This window comes from Pseudovirgaria hyperparasitica (assembly GCF_010093815.1).
Source record: "Pseudovirgaria hyperparasitica strain CBS 121739 unplaced genomic scaffold EJ05scaffold_19, whole genome shotgun sequence".
Taxonomy (NCBI): domain Eukaryota; kingdom Fungi; phylum Ascomycota; class Dothideomycetes; order Acrospermales; family Acrospermaceae; genus Pseudovirgaria; species Pseudovirgaria hyperparasitica.
The window spans coordinates 745,918-760,979 of record NW_022985567.1 but is presented as its reverse complement, the minus strand read 5'-3'; the positions used below and the strand labels follow the sequence as shown (position 1 = coordinate 760,979).

Sequence of the window (15,062 nt, the reverse complement as noted above, 5' to 3'; positions counted from 1 at the left end):
TCTTCTTCTTCTTCTTCTTCTTCTTCTTCTTCTTCTTCTTCTTCTTCTTCTTCTTCTTCTTCTTCTTCTTCTTCTTCTTCTTCTTCTTCTTCTTCTCCTTCTCCTTCTCCTTCTCCTTCTCCTTTAGTGATTTTGGTAAAAGCTGGAAAGCTTGGACGTAAGCAAGAAAGCTACCAGGTAAGAAAGCAAGAAAGTAAGAAAGTAAGAAAGTAAGAAAGTAAGAAAGTAAGAAAGTAAGAAAGTAAGAAAGTAAGAAAGTAAGAAAGTAAGAAAGTACGTAAGCAAGAAAGTACGTAAGCAAGAAAGTACATAACCACATAAGCAGACGAAATCTAGTCCAATCCAATCCAATCCAGTCCAGTCCAGGTATCAAAGCTAGTATTACGAACGCAGGTTGATTAGCGAGTAATTAAGTGAGCGAGGCTATGCTATCTCTACATTGCATCAGATGGAGGATGGACACTCTCTGCTTGTACATCTGCATTCTATCTATATTTATATTTCGTGGATGTAATGCGCCATGTACATGACATATATCCAATTCTACATATCAGTATTTACATACCTAAATTACACAACTGAAATACCAAAACATGGGACCTTTTCAAGCTGCTGCTATTCTGTATATTTACATTTAAATTTAGATGTATAGTGTCTATATATATACAACGAACCCTTGATGCAAGGACGTGGTGATATGTGACGCTGTGTCGGTAGTGAATTTAGCGAGTTGTTTTTGCCGTCTATGAAGATGTCGTGTATAGATAAATGATGTCTGCACACTGCACACACTTCTGAAGCGAGTATTGGTGACATCCGCCGGGGAGAAGGGGGGAAGTGGTCTTGATATGATGTGTGTGATGGAGGGAGGGAGTATGCGGGACAACGGCAGCAACAACAACAACATCAGCATCGCAAAAACAACACAGACATCAAGCCCGTCCTCTCTCTCTCAAACACCCCCACAAGCCCCCCCTCCCCCTCAACCCAACACAAAATGCTCAAACCTCAGCATTATGATCCAAATCAACCGGATACGTAAACAGACCATCAATCTCATCCTGACGCAAGCCAGGCTTCATCTCCGCCCAGAGCGCCGAATAGTTATTCTCGATCCACGTCATGACCAGCTTCTGCGCGTCGGGCTGGACGGTCTTATTAAGTAACGAGGCGAGCCTAATTGAAAAGAAAGAAATCGAACATTAGCTCCCCTCTCCCCAAAAAGTGATACATATAAATTGCCAAAAAAGCAGGAGGACAACTTACAGAAACACGTCAGGCTTCAGACCCAGCTGCTTTTCAATGTACTGAATGACACGATACGCCGGGTCGCGGCGGCCATGCCTGGCGAGTGTGCCCACAAAGGCAGCGACGACAGGCACGTCAAGCTCGATATCGTAGCGGCGGAGCCGCCTCCAGATCGACGCGGCGACCTCGTCGCCCGCGGGGTGGTACTCGCAGACGCGGAAGATGTTGACGATGCTCTGGTAGCTCGGGCCCTCGCGCGAGTCGGCGATCTGGTTCCAGATGTTGAAGGCCTTGTCCGGGTTGCCGCAGCGGCCGTGGGCGAGCATGAGGGCGTTGTAGAGGCGGGTGTTGGGGTCGAGTTCGTCGTCGAGCTTGAGCTGGTTGAAGACCTGGAGGAGGCCTGTTGCGTCTTTAGTTTCGGCGATGCCGGTGAGGGCTTTGACGTAGGTGTCGATTGTGGAGCGGCAGTCTGGGTATCGGTGGCGGCGCATGTGGTTGAAGACGTGCAGGGCGAGGTCGGGCCGCATGCGCGCGTAGAAGTGGACCATGTACTGTGTGCGGACGTCGCGGTGCATTTCCTCGAAGATGCGCTGCAGGATCATGTATACGTCCCAGGCCTTGTTCGTGGTGGCCTGTTTGTCCAGAGCATAGGCTGATAGGAATTCCCATATTGATGTTCGTTCTTCCACCGAGTAGAGGTTGACGTTCGTCTGGAGGAGGTCGATGACGTCGTAGAATTCGTCCTTTCGGAGATGGTGAAGACAGAGAGCCTTTGTAGTCGCGGGCTCAAACCGTACACCATGACTTGCAAGCCACTCGGTAATCTCAAGGATATGGGCATCTAATTGAGGTCGGAGCTTAGTGAGCGCTTCCAAGTATCTGTTCAGGAGAGGATCCAGCTTGCTTCGGACAAACATAGACGTATCATCTACAACTCGCAGCTTTTCGACTGCTTCCTTGGCGCCTTCTATATCCCCAGTATCAAGCCTCCACGTTGCCTGTAAGATGTATGTCAAATCACTAGGAATAATCTTCAAACGGTCAGCCAAACCCATGTACCGCTCGGCAAGGTAAGCATCCTTCCGATGAACAGCATATTCTAGCAGCGCGTTCAAAAGTCTGGCGTTGTACCGTAGCCTCGACCTATCTGTCATTTGATCGGTCGGAAGTTCTTTCATAATGCGCATCATCCGCTCAAGCTCTTCAACATTCTTGCCACTTGCTGCGGCCCACGCAAGGATTTGTCCCAAGATCACAGGTCCGGAGTCTCGTTGCTCGACATGCCGTCGAACAAGATCTTCTACCAAGTCCAACTTACCGGTCATCCAAGACTGCTCAATGATGGCGGCGATGGTATGGCGAATCGTTTTCATATCATCATTAATCGACATCCTCTGTTGATCCAATTCCAAGTCCGAAAAACTTGGAAAAAGTGACAGGGCTTTCGTGATGTCTCCTATCTCAGTATATGTCCGAGCAATATAAATCATTTGCATCTTGCTAAACTGCAAGGAGGTGTCTTGCTTTAACGTGGTCCATATCTCCTCAACCTTAGTCATGTTGTGACGTCTAAGATGGGCCATGAGAAGGACAGCGGGTGCCCAGCTCCGACCTCTAGCACTATCGATATGGTCTCTATGATCTTTGAGGAATGTCTTGGCTTCTTCGAACGCTCCGCAATGTAGCAATAGATGGAAGAAGTTTGCTTTCAGGCTCAGGGAATATCTTTGATCAGGTATTTTACATGACTCTGGCGGTACAGAATCGCCATCCCCAGTAGATTCGGTGGTCTCGGGCGCTGACGCGTGGGCCGTATGCCGCTTCTCAGATTCTACCGACGTCGCCAATTCATAAACGCGGCGCCCGAGATTGATAAATGCATCCGTGTACTTGGCATCCTCCTGGGCAGCGTAATAGAGTATGCGCGACGCGTTTTCATGAATATATTTGCGAAAGGGCTCGTAATTCCTGCTCTTTAGGTAATCGAACGTTCTGGTGACATGTAGGATCTCGAAATTCCGTATGCTGGGCTTAGGATTGCGCAGGGCGAAGAATTCGTCAAAAGCTTTGGTCAAGTCTGCGTCGGGCGCAGGCCTCGATCCTACCTGGAGCGCTCGAGACAGTGATGCCATTTGCTTGACTCCAGGCGCGAAGGTTGGCTCCTTGGTATGTCTCTCTGGTTTTTTCGGCTTCATATTGAACAGTGCCCCGATGAAGGCGCGTGAGGGACTTCGGAATGGCAGTCGGCCATTGCGTGCGATGCGTCGCGATGTTCGTAGGGCTCCATTGGCGCAGTAGGTGTGAGGAATAGGCTGGTTTGACAGGATTCGGTGGAAGACCAGCCGGGTGAGTTGAGAACGCATCGTGATGTTCGGTAGCACTCGCCGATTGGCGAAAGGACGCTGATGTGTATTGGCTGTTATAATATTCTCAACATTATTTCAAAAAAGTCTTTCAATGGATCGAGAGCGTGATTGTCGTGGTAAGTGAGTTTTGACAGAGAGTTTTGGACATTTGAGGCTTGAAGCTCCAACGCGAAGCTTGTGGTTCGAGAAAACTAAGCGTCCGTGCGTAGGCTTAACTTCATGTCCTCCGCAGCTCCGCAAAACGATCATATCTCTCTCCCCTTGCAGCGACCGCAAGAGAGTATCATAATGGCAACCTGGTCAAGGACCCTCCCATTTCGGCATGCCCTCAACCACGAGAGTCGCAGAGGCGCCGCATCTCTCCCCAGCTTCAGAAAGCTCCCCACCGACCTGACAGCAGCACGGGCGCGATCAGGCACTGGTATGCATGCTGCCTCTCTCGGGCACCTTTCGCAAAAAAAGGATCAAACCTACTAAACAAAAACACAACAGGTCTCGTCGAGAAGCTTGGTTCGATGCAACAACCGGCAACGGAGAGCAAGCCGAGCGCCGTCCAAAGACTCACCGCAGACGGGCAGAAGAAATCCGTGCTGGACAGACAGGCAGCAGACTTCCGCCGGGACTACGGGCACCGCCTACCCAGAGCCTACGAAACAGGCGACGTCTACTCGCCGCGCGACCTGAGCGGCGCCGAGACGGAGCGCTGGGCGAAAGCTCCCCGAAAGAGGCAACTGATGGTGCCCCTGAAGCGGCAGGGAAAGAGACAGGACGTGTTCGATATCACGGGCATCAACCCGCTGCATCTATACAAGGTGAGTTCTTACCGGTGGCCGTGGCAGGCAGGCAGGCAGGCAGGCAGGCAGGCGATAAGAAAAGCAGGACTGACCCTTTTTTTGGCGCTTAGAACTACAGTGTCATGTCCGAATTCATGCTTGAAAGTGGCGGAATCATGCACAATAATGCAACACACCTACGACCGGTGAATCAGAGGAAATTGGCAAAGGCTCTGAGAAGAGCTCAGGGATTGGGGCTGATGCCGAGCATTCACAGACATCCGCTCATATTGATGCCTGAACACATCACGGCGAAATGAAGCGGGTCGATCGAGTGTTGTAAGAATTTTCGAATAACGTAGGCAACTAGAGGTTGTCTCCTCGCAGGTCTGGAGGTGCATGTGCGGTGTTTGAATGTATGATACAGGCAGAAATGTACATAGAGTCGCCGCTCGTCGCGGCAAGCAATTCGACCGCGCAAGGTCATTCTTGTTCACGTGTGGATATTTTCGTCTGCTTCTTTGACAATGCATACAGAATAAATTCGATTTTCAAACTACACGGCTGGGTAATGGAGAGCATCTCTTGATGAATATTTCCCGTTGATCTTGCTACACATATGAAGCCATAAGCTCCACGGATACAGATCTAAACTGCTCATAATAGCCATAATTCCACCCTGATAAGATCCTTATGGTTGCAACAATATTGTAAACCATATAATCGACCAAATACAGGCTATACCAATCACAAAGATGACCCCAGAAATTGCATGCTCCAAGCTTGCCGAGCCCTCATGAAAGGTTGACCTTGATCTCCACACCCTCCGAAGCGACCCAAAGCTTGCGGACGATCATGGACGTGGCCATCTGGCGGGCGATTTCGTGGACCTTGCTTGCTTGCACAAGTTGCTCAGTGCCGTACCCGATGTCGTCGCCTTCATAGTCTCCAAAGACTTCGTCGGAAATGGCATACCGTGTTGCATATTTGGCGAGCCAGACGCCGGAAGGGAGGATTTTTGCCCGAATCTGCGCGTCCCATTCAAGCATGTTTGTAACATGTCCTTGGAAGGGCAGTGGAATCGTCCTTACAAAGCCCACCTGTAAGCTGTTAGTTGCGACTCAACGAGGGAAGAAAGGGGTACTCACTCTGACATCCCGGTCCTTACGGGCTACGACCAAATCGTAGAGGAAGTCGTGATTTTCTGTGCGCACGAAGTTGAACTCTTTGACAGACAAATCGAGGAAAAGTTCCAAGATGTTTCGGTTGAAATTGAAAAGTAAAGTAGCCACTCCGTCAGGGAGGCGGATGCCTTGAGGCGCATTTTCTTCTGTGAAACCGGTCGTATGATCGACGATGTGAGGAAAGTTCAACGGTCCTCCGGCAGGTAGGAGCGCAGTATGGACGTAAGGCACGCTAATATATAGATCTGCGTCGTGATTGCTTTCACATTCCGACTCAAGATCTTCAGCCATTTCTGTGGCGTCCTCCGAATAAGTAAGGAATTCGTCATCGGTGAGATCCACAACTTCATCCGCGAGTGCTAGCAATTCTTGATCAATCGAACTCAGCTCAGACGAGCTATCATTCGAGGCAACGTCGTTCTCGAGCTCAATTCCATATGGGCCGGATGGTGTTACTGGCGGTGTCAACGGTAGTTCGTTCGTAGCATGCTGAACTGGAGTTTTTGGAACAAACTCCATGATCGACGTGTGGAAACCAATTGTAGAAGTTAGGGTGTGTTGGTGAGCGTAGAAATAAGAGGTAGGACTATATATGTACTTCGGGAAAAGATCTTGAGCCCGACGCAATGGTCATCATCGAGGTTTCACTCATGCCACCATGTTGACACGCGGTAAGTTGAGTGAACAGGCGAAAGATCGTCGCATTCATGTCCGCATTCTGGCTTCTGAAACTCGCAGAACTTTGAAAGCGGTGAGTAGCATTCGAGTTGGGCGTGAGCATCGCGGGTTTCTGTTCAATGAAACAAAGTGAATGTGGGTGATCATGAGCCGGGTGAGGTAAGTGATACCTACGAGAGGATACTTTCGTGATGGCCGGAAGTGAATTGGGCCTCATGTTTGAGAATATGACTTTCGCAAATCACGCTGTTTTGCATTACGACGTCAGGTCAAGCGTTGTCCTTGACTATAGCTCTCGCTCTCAGCCGTTCACTCTTGTCTAGGACCCAGGTGATTCCCATCTCTTTTTCCTTTCCCCCGTCTTCCTCAGCAACCTCCTCCCACTCATCGTCTTCCATGTTCATGATGAGTGTCATCTGGATTGAACGTGCAAAGGCGTCGCGTAGGCCATAGCGATTGCCAGTCACAGCTACTGATACAATGTTGGCAATGTCTCTCTCCATCCGCACAGCTCCAAGTTCATTCACTCGTCCGTAAAAGCTCTTGATCCGGCTCTCGAGTGACTTGTTGAGCGCAGGCATCGCAGCAGTGAGTAGGCGGTCAAAGTTTCTTTCTGTCAATATCCGCTTGATAGGTCTTGTCAGACTGTTCCAGCCGCGGTCAAAGCGGGACTTGACCAAGCTTTCATGATCGTCAGATCCTTCTTCTGCTTCAATTTCCTCTGTAGTCATGTTGTAGTCGATATCGCGAAAAGCTTCGGTCAGTATAGTACGTATTCGTGGCTTCATGACCTGGTGAAACATGACGGAGATGCTATCGTGAATCAATTCCCCAGATTTGGATTCGAAGCTCTGTCGCATGGAGCGAAGGATATTCCCCACGAAAACGGCGTCGTGACCAAAGGGAAATATGTTCTCAAGTGGGTGGCCCTCGTCGCTGTTCTCATCGGGATCCGGAAGATGCGATTCAACAATACGCTTGATGTAGTCGTTGGAGACATCGAGATTGTTGATGAGGACCAAGAAAGAGATGATCTTGTCTTCGGGAGGAAGTGCGCCCTGGATTGCGGCTTTGGGGTAACTCTCGTCCCGCATCTTGCGCTGTACCATGCCAACGAATTCAGCACCGAGGACTCGACCGATGTCAGGAATAACACTGGCAACGACGGTACGTTGAGATGTCGCGAGTGACCGTTGAAGGACTTGATTGACGATGTACATGACATCGTCGACAGCAGAAGTAATGAAGGGAGGGTTGGCTGCCAGGGGCTTGTTAGGATTTAGAGTGAGGTCAGATGGAGATTCATCAAGTTGAAACGCTTTCTCGACGGATCGCCGGAAGAAGAAGGTCGTCATGAGGTTGAATGGCTCGAGGACGTATTTGTTGACCTTGTCGTGTAAATTACTTCCAAGCAGCACCTGAGGCATGACCAATGAAGGCCGGTCGAGATTATCATCCTGAGGCTGCGAAGGAGAAGTCAGCTCAAGTAAGACGGCATACTCGTCGCTACGTACAGTGCATTTACTGGCAATGAATCGCGAGTAAAGAGACCATCGTCCCAACATGAGCGCAGTTTCACCAAGAAGGCCGTCTATCTCTTTCATGTCGACGCCTTCGTCTTCAGTGGCTTGCGATGCCGTCGAGCCGTTCACAGCAGGCGATGAAGAGCGAGGAGTGCCAGTAGTGGGTTTCGAATTTGGTAGAAAGCTTTGAACAAGGAATGAGAATGCGTAGGATTTAATGTCTGTCAACTTGCGATCGATAACACGCTCATCATGCCAAGTGTCCAATATGATGCCACCCTGGACATCAGCCTCGATCTGCAAACGCTCGATGACTTTGACCATCATGCCAGTGCCATAGTGCCGCTCAACAAGGGGTTCGTGGCTATCCACTATCTGAGCGATATGTTCAAATAATTTGGTCAAAGCATTTCCGTAGAAGAAGCCTTCTTTCTTCGCATTCCCAGAATTCAATGTCGTCCGAGCTCTTGAAGCTACACCATGGCACACATACCTACCATAAGCATCTAGTCCTACGTCGGATCGTCCTATGAGCGGGAACAGCTTGAAGAAGCGAGTGACCTTGCTGCCGTCACCATCCTTTGCAGCCTTCTCGAACTCCCGCAGGAAGAGTCCACAAAGTGACTCTGCAGCGGAGTCCAAAGTCACCCTTGGAGGGTCAGGTACTTCGGCAGTAGGCACGTTTTCTTCGGCAAAGGTGCCATCTATTACATCAGCTGGAATCTTTGAAGCTCGACTGAGGTAGCCAGCCGCAGTCTCCCAATCCTGTGGAGCGCCCATGGAGCCATTGACACCGAGAACACACGCTTTGAGCTCGACTACTTGCTCGACTACTTCCAAGGTAGCCTTTACGTTGGACTGTTCAAGGTCCAGCTGCTTGACCGCACTAGAGATGCGGTTTGCGGTGGAAGCAGCATCAGACAGCATGCCATTGCTAATTGCGCGCGTATTGATCACCTGAGAACCCAGTCGAGCACGCAAGAGATCGAGTCTTCCAAGTTCACGAGACAGATCCTTTTGTGAGGCAAGCAAGGCATCGAGGCGAGCAGTCACAGAACTTTCCTGTCGACCTAGCTCAGCAAGAGACGCCTGGATTTCTGCCAGCGAACCTGCGGCGTAGATGTTTGGTGTTTCATGAAGAGCAGTAGTCGGGCTAGACATTGCATCCATGAGCAGCCAGCACTGCAGCTACGCTAAGTAGTGGCAACAAGTACGAATAGCATCAGAAGGCTGAGTAGAGCAGGCGAGACTGTGAATGGTGGTAGAGTTGTCGTCGTCGTCCTCGTCGTCTTTGGCGTCGTCGTTGTCTGGCCAGGAGGCTGAGCAGGCTGCGTTGTGGGGGTGTTGTTGAACAAGCGAGATGCATAATACACTGCATGGAATCGGGAGCGGATGCCAAGACTCTGACGCGCGGAGGGACAGGGGACAAGGGAGCAGCTGAGCTTTGCAGGTTTTGGTGGGGTCGCCCGCTAAAACGAAACTGAACAGGCGGCCACACCCACTAATCCAGCTGTGTCCGGGCGGGTAGGGCAGCTAAGTGGGCGGGGACTGCAGCCCGGGACAGCCTAAGACAGCCCAAGAACAGCCCAGGCCTCCCATCCATGCCATCCATCCATCCATTCATCCATTCAACCCATCACAAAGCACTCAAAGCGCCTGAAAGACCTCCACCACTTTCGCCTCTCTTTTCCTCTCCTCTCCTCTGCCTTTTCTCCTCCTTCAGCATTCTCTCTCTCCACCACGCAGTCTGTTCTATCTTTCAGTCTTGCCTCTGTTATTCAGCTTGCATATCATCCTCCTCCTCGAGTCTTCCTCGACATTAGACCTATAGTCAGTCTGTCTGTACATCTCCCCCGCAACCGACAAAACAAACTTCCTTCTTGGCTCCCAATCCTTGGCTTTTTCGCAATTCGTTCGAAGATTGTCCCAGAACAAACAAAGGAAGCATTTCTACGATACTACAATACATACCTGATCGCACTGTCTACCTACGTACCTCCTCGATCGCTTCGCTATATCCAAATACACCTATCCTCGGGCCTCGACCGTAACCACAAGGCTGCCGTAGCCTTGTCCGACTTCACCTGTCCCACAACGTCATATAGGCCTCGCGCACCCAATGTCGGTTTCACAAGTCTATTGAAACTTCTTATTCCCTTCTGGCGCATGCACGAGCTGCGCCTTGAGCCTGCACACCTTCAATCTTCACAATTCCTACACTCTTCGACCACGCCATGTCTACCTTGGAAATATTAACTCACGCACATGAGCTGATCGCAAGATCTGGGGGTTCTTCAGCCTCGTCAACAAGGCCTCCGATATTCAAGGTCGTTGGAATCATTCTGGCCATAGCATCTGGCGTCTTCATTGGAGTGTCCTTTGTCTTGAAAAAGCTCGGATTGCTAAAAGCGAATGCCAAGTACAATGAAGAAGCAGGAGAAGGCTATGGCTACCTCAAGAATTGGTATTGGTGGAGTGGCATGATACTGATGATTATTGGAGAAGTCTGCAACTTTGTCGCATACGCTTTCGTCGACGCAATACTGGTAACGCCTCTTGGTGCGCTCTCAGTCGTCATCACCACTATCCTGTCTGCTATATTCCTGAAGGAGCGCTTGAGCTTTGTTGGCAAGGTCGGATGTTTCAATTGCATTGTTGGTTCCGTTGTCATTGTGATCAATGCGCCAGAACAGTCTGCCGTAGCCAATATCCAAGACATGAAAAAGCTTGTGGTTACGCCCGGATTCTTGACTTACACAGGAGTCGTTATTATTGGTTGCGTCTTCATAGCGCTTTGGGCTGGTCCTCGCTATGGAAAGAAATCAATGATGGTATATCTCAGCATCTGCAGTCTGATCGGCGGTCTGAGTGTTGTAGCTACCCAGGGGCTGGGTGCTGCCATCATTGCTCAGATTCAGGGGAAGCCTCAGTTTAACCAGTGGTTTCTATACATTGTACTTGTCTTTGTGATAACGACACTACTTACAGAAATCATCTATCTCAACGTAAGTCTATCCCGAAAGTTCCAAGGGTGCCGTCCACTAACCTCGACTAGAAAGCATTGAATCTCTTCAACGCAGCTCTAGTGACACCGACATATTACGTCTTCTTCACGAGTGCCACCATCGTCACTTCTGCAATATTGTTCCAGGGTTTCAAAGGCACCCCAGCAACGATAGCCACAGTCATAATGGGCTTTCTCCAGATATGTACAGGTGTTATTCTCCTGCAGCTGTCGAAATCAGCCAAGGATGTACCAGATACCGCTGTCTTCAAAGGAGATCTTGACCAGGTTCGGACGGTTGCGGAGCAAGCCGAGCCAGAATATGAGCCAAGAGCTGATACGATCCGTGGAGGTGGCGCTATTGTGCGTGCCATCTCGTCCGCACGGACGAAACGACAAATCGAAGAAGCAGAAAAACTGCGTGAGGAACACATGCGACCAATTGGAGAGAATGAGCAGGTCGAATTTGATGGCCTACGACGACGCAGAACTGTTATGGAATCCGGACAACCGTCTCTAAGACGCCAGAAGACCATTCATCCACCTCTAGGAATGACACACTTTCCAGCAGACGGCGATCAGAGCGACGAAGAGAATTTGCATCCTGGCTTTTTCGCACGACTCCGTGGTTCTCGTAAGAACACCGACAAGCCTCTTCCAGAAGAGCCTCACGGCATGGCTATGGAGGGACTATCGCCCGAGGGTGCTGCTCAGAGGTCATTTGATGGCACAGACGACCACGTCTACGGGCTCCCAACAGGTCTTAGGAAGGTACCACAGGACAGCATCGACACGAGCTATAAGCCTCATGAGACGACGATACACTGGTCATCTGATATCGACCAGCCGCACTCCACCTCTGGCTCCCATCTCGAGCCACCAAGGCCGCCCGCCCACGGCGCGAGACGCCAATTCTCCTTCCAAAACGTCTTCCACAGAGGCCGAGCCACAAGCGACGCCAGCTCGCGTCCAGACACGGCAAAGAGCCATTTCAGCTTCGGCAGCAACAAAGGCCCCCGCCGAAGCGACCGCGCCGCAACCGAAGAAGAGCGTCTCGGACTCGTCAAGGGCGACAGTCGCCATCTACTCACTCTCCAGGAGACGCGGTCGTCGGAGCAGCAGCAGCCGCCCCCACCGCCGCAACACTACTCCGACACCGAATTTGACGAACCGGTTGAGGCCGTGTCTCCGGTCTCGTTTGTCAGACCACGCGGTGACACGGGCGCTTCGGGCCCGAGTCGATCAAGAGATACGCCTACTACTCATGACCCTGATGACAGTGATGACGGTGATGATTTGGAGAAAGGGGGCGCGTCGAGGGCGTTTTTGTGATGATGCGTCGTTGGTGGGCGTTGCTGCATTTGCGTCGAATTAGCGTTCTTTGCATTGGTGCGCGGGATACATAAAGGAGCGTCGTGTATGTGCGTGTACGATTTGTACACTGGCTGATGATGAAGTTTTGCTGTGTAGCAGAGCATGTGAGCGAGCCTTGATGGGAGGGCTTGCCTGGTTTGGGAGTATCTCGTTCGCAGTGATCAGTCAGTCAGAATATACCCTTAACTGTCCTAGCCTCAACACGACCTTTTGGGAGTGCATTATGCTGTGTACGTCACTGATTGTCTTGGTTAAATATGCGTCTCATGGTGTTGATGTATTCCCATTTTTATTACTGCTTCTAGGATCAACCATGCCTTTATCGAACCTCACAGGTCCATCTCCGCCAACGCATCCTCATCCACCTCATCGAACCCATCATCACCACCCCCATCCCCACCCCCCATATCAACATCCTCCCGCTCCGCCCTCAACACCCGCAACTCATCCTCCTCAACCTTGGCCTTATGCCGCAGCAAATCCGCCTTACTCCACGTACTCACGCCCTCCTGAAACCGCCCATCAAACGGCACACTCATATCACGCAGAAACCGCTTCGCCACCGCAGTCGCCTGATCGACACTCAGATTCGTCTCCGCCTCAGGCAGCGCCTGATTAATCCATTTCGGCAACTGCGCGCGCTTCTTCTGAAAGCGGCGATCAGCAAGCACCATGATGCCGTAGTCGTCCTTGCCGCGGAGCACACGGCCGAGACACTGCGCGGCGTGGCGCATGGCGTCAAAGGAGAGAAAGTCGGACTCGCGGATGTTGTAATTCTCGCGCATGAACTGGAGGCGCGCCTTGAGGATGCGCGACTCGGTGTACTGGAACGGGACGCCGATGCAGAGGACGGTGCGGCCGTAGTGGTGGTCGAAGTCGATGCCCTCGCTGACTTTACCGCGGGCGACGCAGAGGAGGACCGCTCCGCGGCCGTTGGAGCAGGCGGCGCGGAAGGTCTCGAGGGCGAGGGCGGTTTCCTGGGAGTCGGGGGTCTCGACGAGGATGAGCTTGTGCTTCCAGACGGTGTCGAGGATGGCCATGCCCTGCCACATGGAGATGATGGATTCCATGTAGAGGTAGGAGGGGAAGAAGACGACGAGGCCGTCCGGGGTGAGTTTGCAGAATTCGGTGAGGAGGTTGCCGTAGTTGCGCACCACGGAGGGGTCGTTGCGGATCTGGAAGCCCGAGGAGATGGTGCCTTGGTCGCTGCCGCGGGTGACGATCATGGGGAGGAAGGATTTGCGGGCGAGGGTCATGGTGTAGGATTCTTGGACGACGGCGGTGAAGCCGAGCATGCGCGGGTACATTTCGAGTGGGGAGATGGTGCCGGAGGTGATGATGACGGAGCTGAAGCGGTCGAAGACGGGCTTGATGGCGATGGCGGCGTCGAGGCAGGTGAAGTGGAGGATCGGGTTGGGGACTTGGGCGGTTTCGCTTTCGTAGGGCTCGAGGATGAGGACGAAGCCGGTGTCGTAGGTGGCCACGAGGGTTGCGAATGTGGCGACTTCTTGGAGTGGTTTGTAGTCTTCGATGTTTGTGAGTTCGAGCGTGCGGACGAGGGAGGTGAGGCGTTCGGCGCAGAATCTGAGGGGCTTCTTCTCGATGAAGGTGAGCTCTTTGAGGTGTTGGAGGAAGGAGGGCGGCGTCTCTGATATTACGTGGTGGACTTTCATACGCGTCTTGAGATACTCTATGAAGCGTTTGAGGAAGGATACAAAGTGCTCTGCTCGCCGGATGTTTCCAGGCACGGCTTCTTTGAGGAGATCGTCTGGCAGTGCAGGGTTGGCCATGAAAGCACCTTCGTCTCTCTGTTCGCCGGCATCCCGGAGCCCTTCTACTAGCTTTGCGTATTCGTTCTGTAGCTTCGCTGCGTCTGTCGACTTCATTTCAGTAATCTTCCTGTCCAGATTGTTCGCACCTCGTGTTGCTTTCCGCAACGAGTCTTCCGTTATATCGATGCTTAGTGACTCAATGCAAACATTGTCGATGTTGTGGGCTTCATCAAAGACAACTATACAATCCTTGGAGAACTCCTTCGAGACACGCTCGGCGATCTTGGGATCTAGCAGATAATGGTATGAGTAGATGATCACGTTGCAGAATTGCATCATGCGTCGCGCTGTGAAGTAGGGACACTGTTTCTTGTCCTCGCCGTAGCGCAAGAGGCCGTCAATGGTCCAAACGCCAGTCGGAATCAGATTGGAAGGCTCAAGAAGATCCAAGTTTTCGTGATATATGCAGAGATCTACGTCTTCCCCGCGCTCTTTCTTTTCCTTGACAAAGCCAGCCGTCAGGCTACGACAGCGGGCGTCAACAACGGATCCACTTTTCTCACGCTTGACCGATGGATGGAGACACAAGTTCTTGCGACTAGACAAGCCGACAGCACGGAATTCTTCCTCGTAGCCGAGCTGTTCTGTGCGGTACTTCATAAGGGCCTTCAGCTCTGCGAGCGCCTTTTCAATCTCGGACATGGTACGGGAGCAATATATGAGCTTCCTGGCCTCTGGGTAATGCTGCTGATACGCAATAATCAGCGAGAGCAGCGAGACCGTCTTGCCAGTACCCGAAGGCATCTCCAGAACGCAGTGTCCAGACGAATCCAGCGTCTTTTTGAGATCGCACATGTAGGCATATTGCTCTGGATATATCCTTGGATATGGGAAGAGCACTTCCAGCTGACTAGGGGACACTTTAGCTCAGGAAACGTGACAAAAAGAAGTCATCGAAGGAGGCCGCACTCTATGAAGAATCTCATCTTGCAAAGACAAGCAGGCCTGCTGCTCGACCTGCAGATGATTGTGTTTGTGAATCTGCTATGGACCCGGTCGAAGATGAACAGAAGATGTGCTGTTGCCTCCCCAATCGCGCGTTGATATCAAAAGTTCACTAATTAGGTCGTTCGTTCAGCC

At 51.5% G+C, this 15,062-nt stretch overlaps 7 protein-coding genes across 7 annotated transcripts in view; 2 read left to right on the top strand and 5 right to left on the bottom strand.

The window, feature by feature from the left end:
• EJ05DRAFT_173026 (uncharacterized protein) overlaps positions 1-584 on the bottom strand; it is a 1,037-nt gene extending 453 nt beyond the window's left edge. Inside the window, exon 1 of the mRNA XM_033739528.1 lies at positions 1-584. This exon is cut by the window's left edge and continues 453 nt beyond it. Within this exon, the coding sequence (XP_033596275.1) occupies positions 1-319 (319 nt within the window). The 5' untranslated portion in view covers positions 320-584.
• Positions 585-612: 28 nt separating this feature from the next.
• Positions 613-3,782, bottom strand: EJ05DRAFT_541805 (uncharacterized protein). Its single transcript, XM_033749686.1, has 2 exons — positions 1,267-3,782; positions 613-1,176 (listed from the first exon to the last, which is right to left on the bottom strand). Exons 1-2 carry the CDS (start codon positions 3,609-3,611, stop codon positions 1,002-1,004), a joined length of 2,520 nt encoding a protein of 839 aa, XP_033596274.1. The 5' UTR covers positions 3,612-3,782; the 3' UTR covers positions 613-1,001.
• A 347-nt stretch (positions 3,783-4,129) lies between these two features.
• On the top strand, positions 4,130-4,707 carry EJ05DRAFT_444629 (putative 37S ribosomal protein S18; the record flags this gene model as incomplete). The annotated part of the gene is made up of 2 exons (XM_033742132.1): positions 4,130-4,426; positions 4,519-4,707. 2 exons carry the CDS (start codon positions 4,130-4,132, stop codon positions 4,705-4,707), a joined length of 486 nt encoding a protein of 161 aa, XP_033596273.1.
• Positions 4,708-5,027: 320 nt separating this feature from the next.
• On the bottom strand, positions 5,028-6,275 carry EJ05DRAFT_172674 (uncharacterized protein). Its single transcript, XM_033739525.1, has 2 exons — positions 5,536-6,275; positions 5,028-5,487 (listed from the first exon to the last, which is right to left on the bottom strand). Exons 1-2 carry the CDS (start codon positions 6,088-6,090, stop codon positions 5,182-5,184), a joined length of 861 nt encoding a protein of 286 aa, XP_033596272.1. The 5' UTR covers positions 6,091-6,275; the 3' UTR covers positions 5,028-5,181.
• A 243-nt stretch (positions 6,276-6,518) lies between these two features.
• On the bottom strand, positions 6,519-8,933 carry EJ05DRAFT_494827 (golgi transport complex subunit Cog4; the record flags this gene model as incomplete). Its single annotated transcript, XM_033746213.1, has 2 exons — positions 6,519-7,712; positions 7,764-8,933. 2 exons carry the CDS (start codon positions 8,931-8,933, stop codon positions 6,519-6,521), a joined length of 2,364 nt encoding a protein of 787 aa, XP_033596271.1.
• A 1,073-nt stretch (positions 8,934-10,006) lies between these two features.
• Positions 10,007-12,108, top strand: EJ05DRAFT_504896 (DUF803-domain-containing protein; the record flags this gene model as incomplete). The annotated part of the gene is made up of 2 exons (XM_033747632.1): positions 10,007-10,777; positions 10,828-12,108. The coding sequence occupies 2 exons, from the start codon at positions 10,007-10,009 to the stop codon at positions 12,106-12,108; spliced, it is 2,052 nt and encodes a 683-aa protein (XP_033596270.1).
• On the bottom strand, positions 12,028-15,016 carry EJ05DRAFT_541800 (DNA repair helicase RAD3). Its single transcript, XM_033749685.1, has 2 exons — positions 14,892-15,016; positions 12,028-14,832 (listed from the first exon to the last, which is right to left on the bottom strand). Exons 1-2 carry the CDS (start codon positions 14,906-14,908, stop codon positions 12,480-12,482), a joined length of 2,370 nt encoding a protein of 789 aa, XP_033596269.1. The 5' UTR covers positions 14,909-15,016; the 3' UTR covers positions 12,028-12,479.
• Positions 15,017-15,062: the final 46 nt, after the last annotated feature.

Bases quoted from the DNA above. Each gene is read 5' to 3' on its own strand.
- EJ05DRAFT_541805 (XM_033749686.1), bottom strand. From the start codon at position 3,611: ATGCGTTCTCAACTCACCCGGCTGGTCTTCCACCGAATCCTGTCAAAC. The intron at 1,177-1,266 runs GTAAGTTGTCCT...CTTTTCAATTAG, and splicing joins CTGAAGCCTGACGTGTTTCT to GCTCGCCTCGTTACTTAATA.
- EJ05DRAFT_172674 (XM_033739525.1), bottom strand. From the start codon at position 6,090: ATGGAGTTTGTTCCAAAAACTCCAGTTCAGCATGCTACGAACGAACTA. The intron at 5,488-5,535 runs GTGAGTACCCCT...AACAGCTTACAG, and splicing joins GTAAGGACCGGGATGTCAGA to GTGGGCTTTGTAAGGACGAT.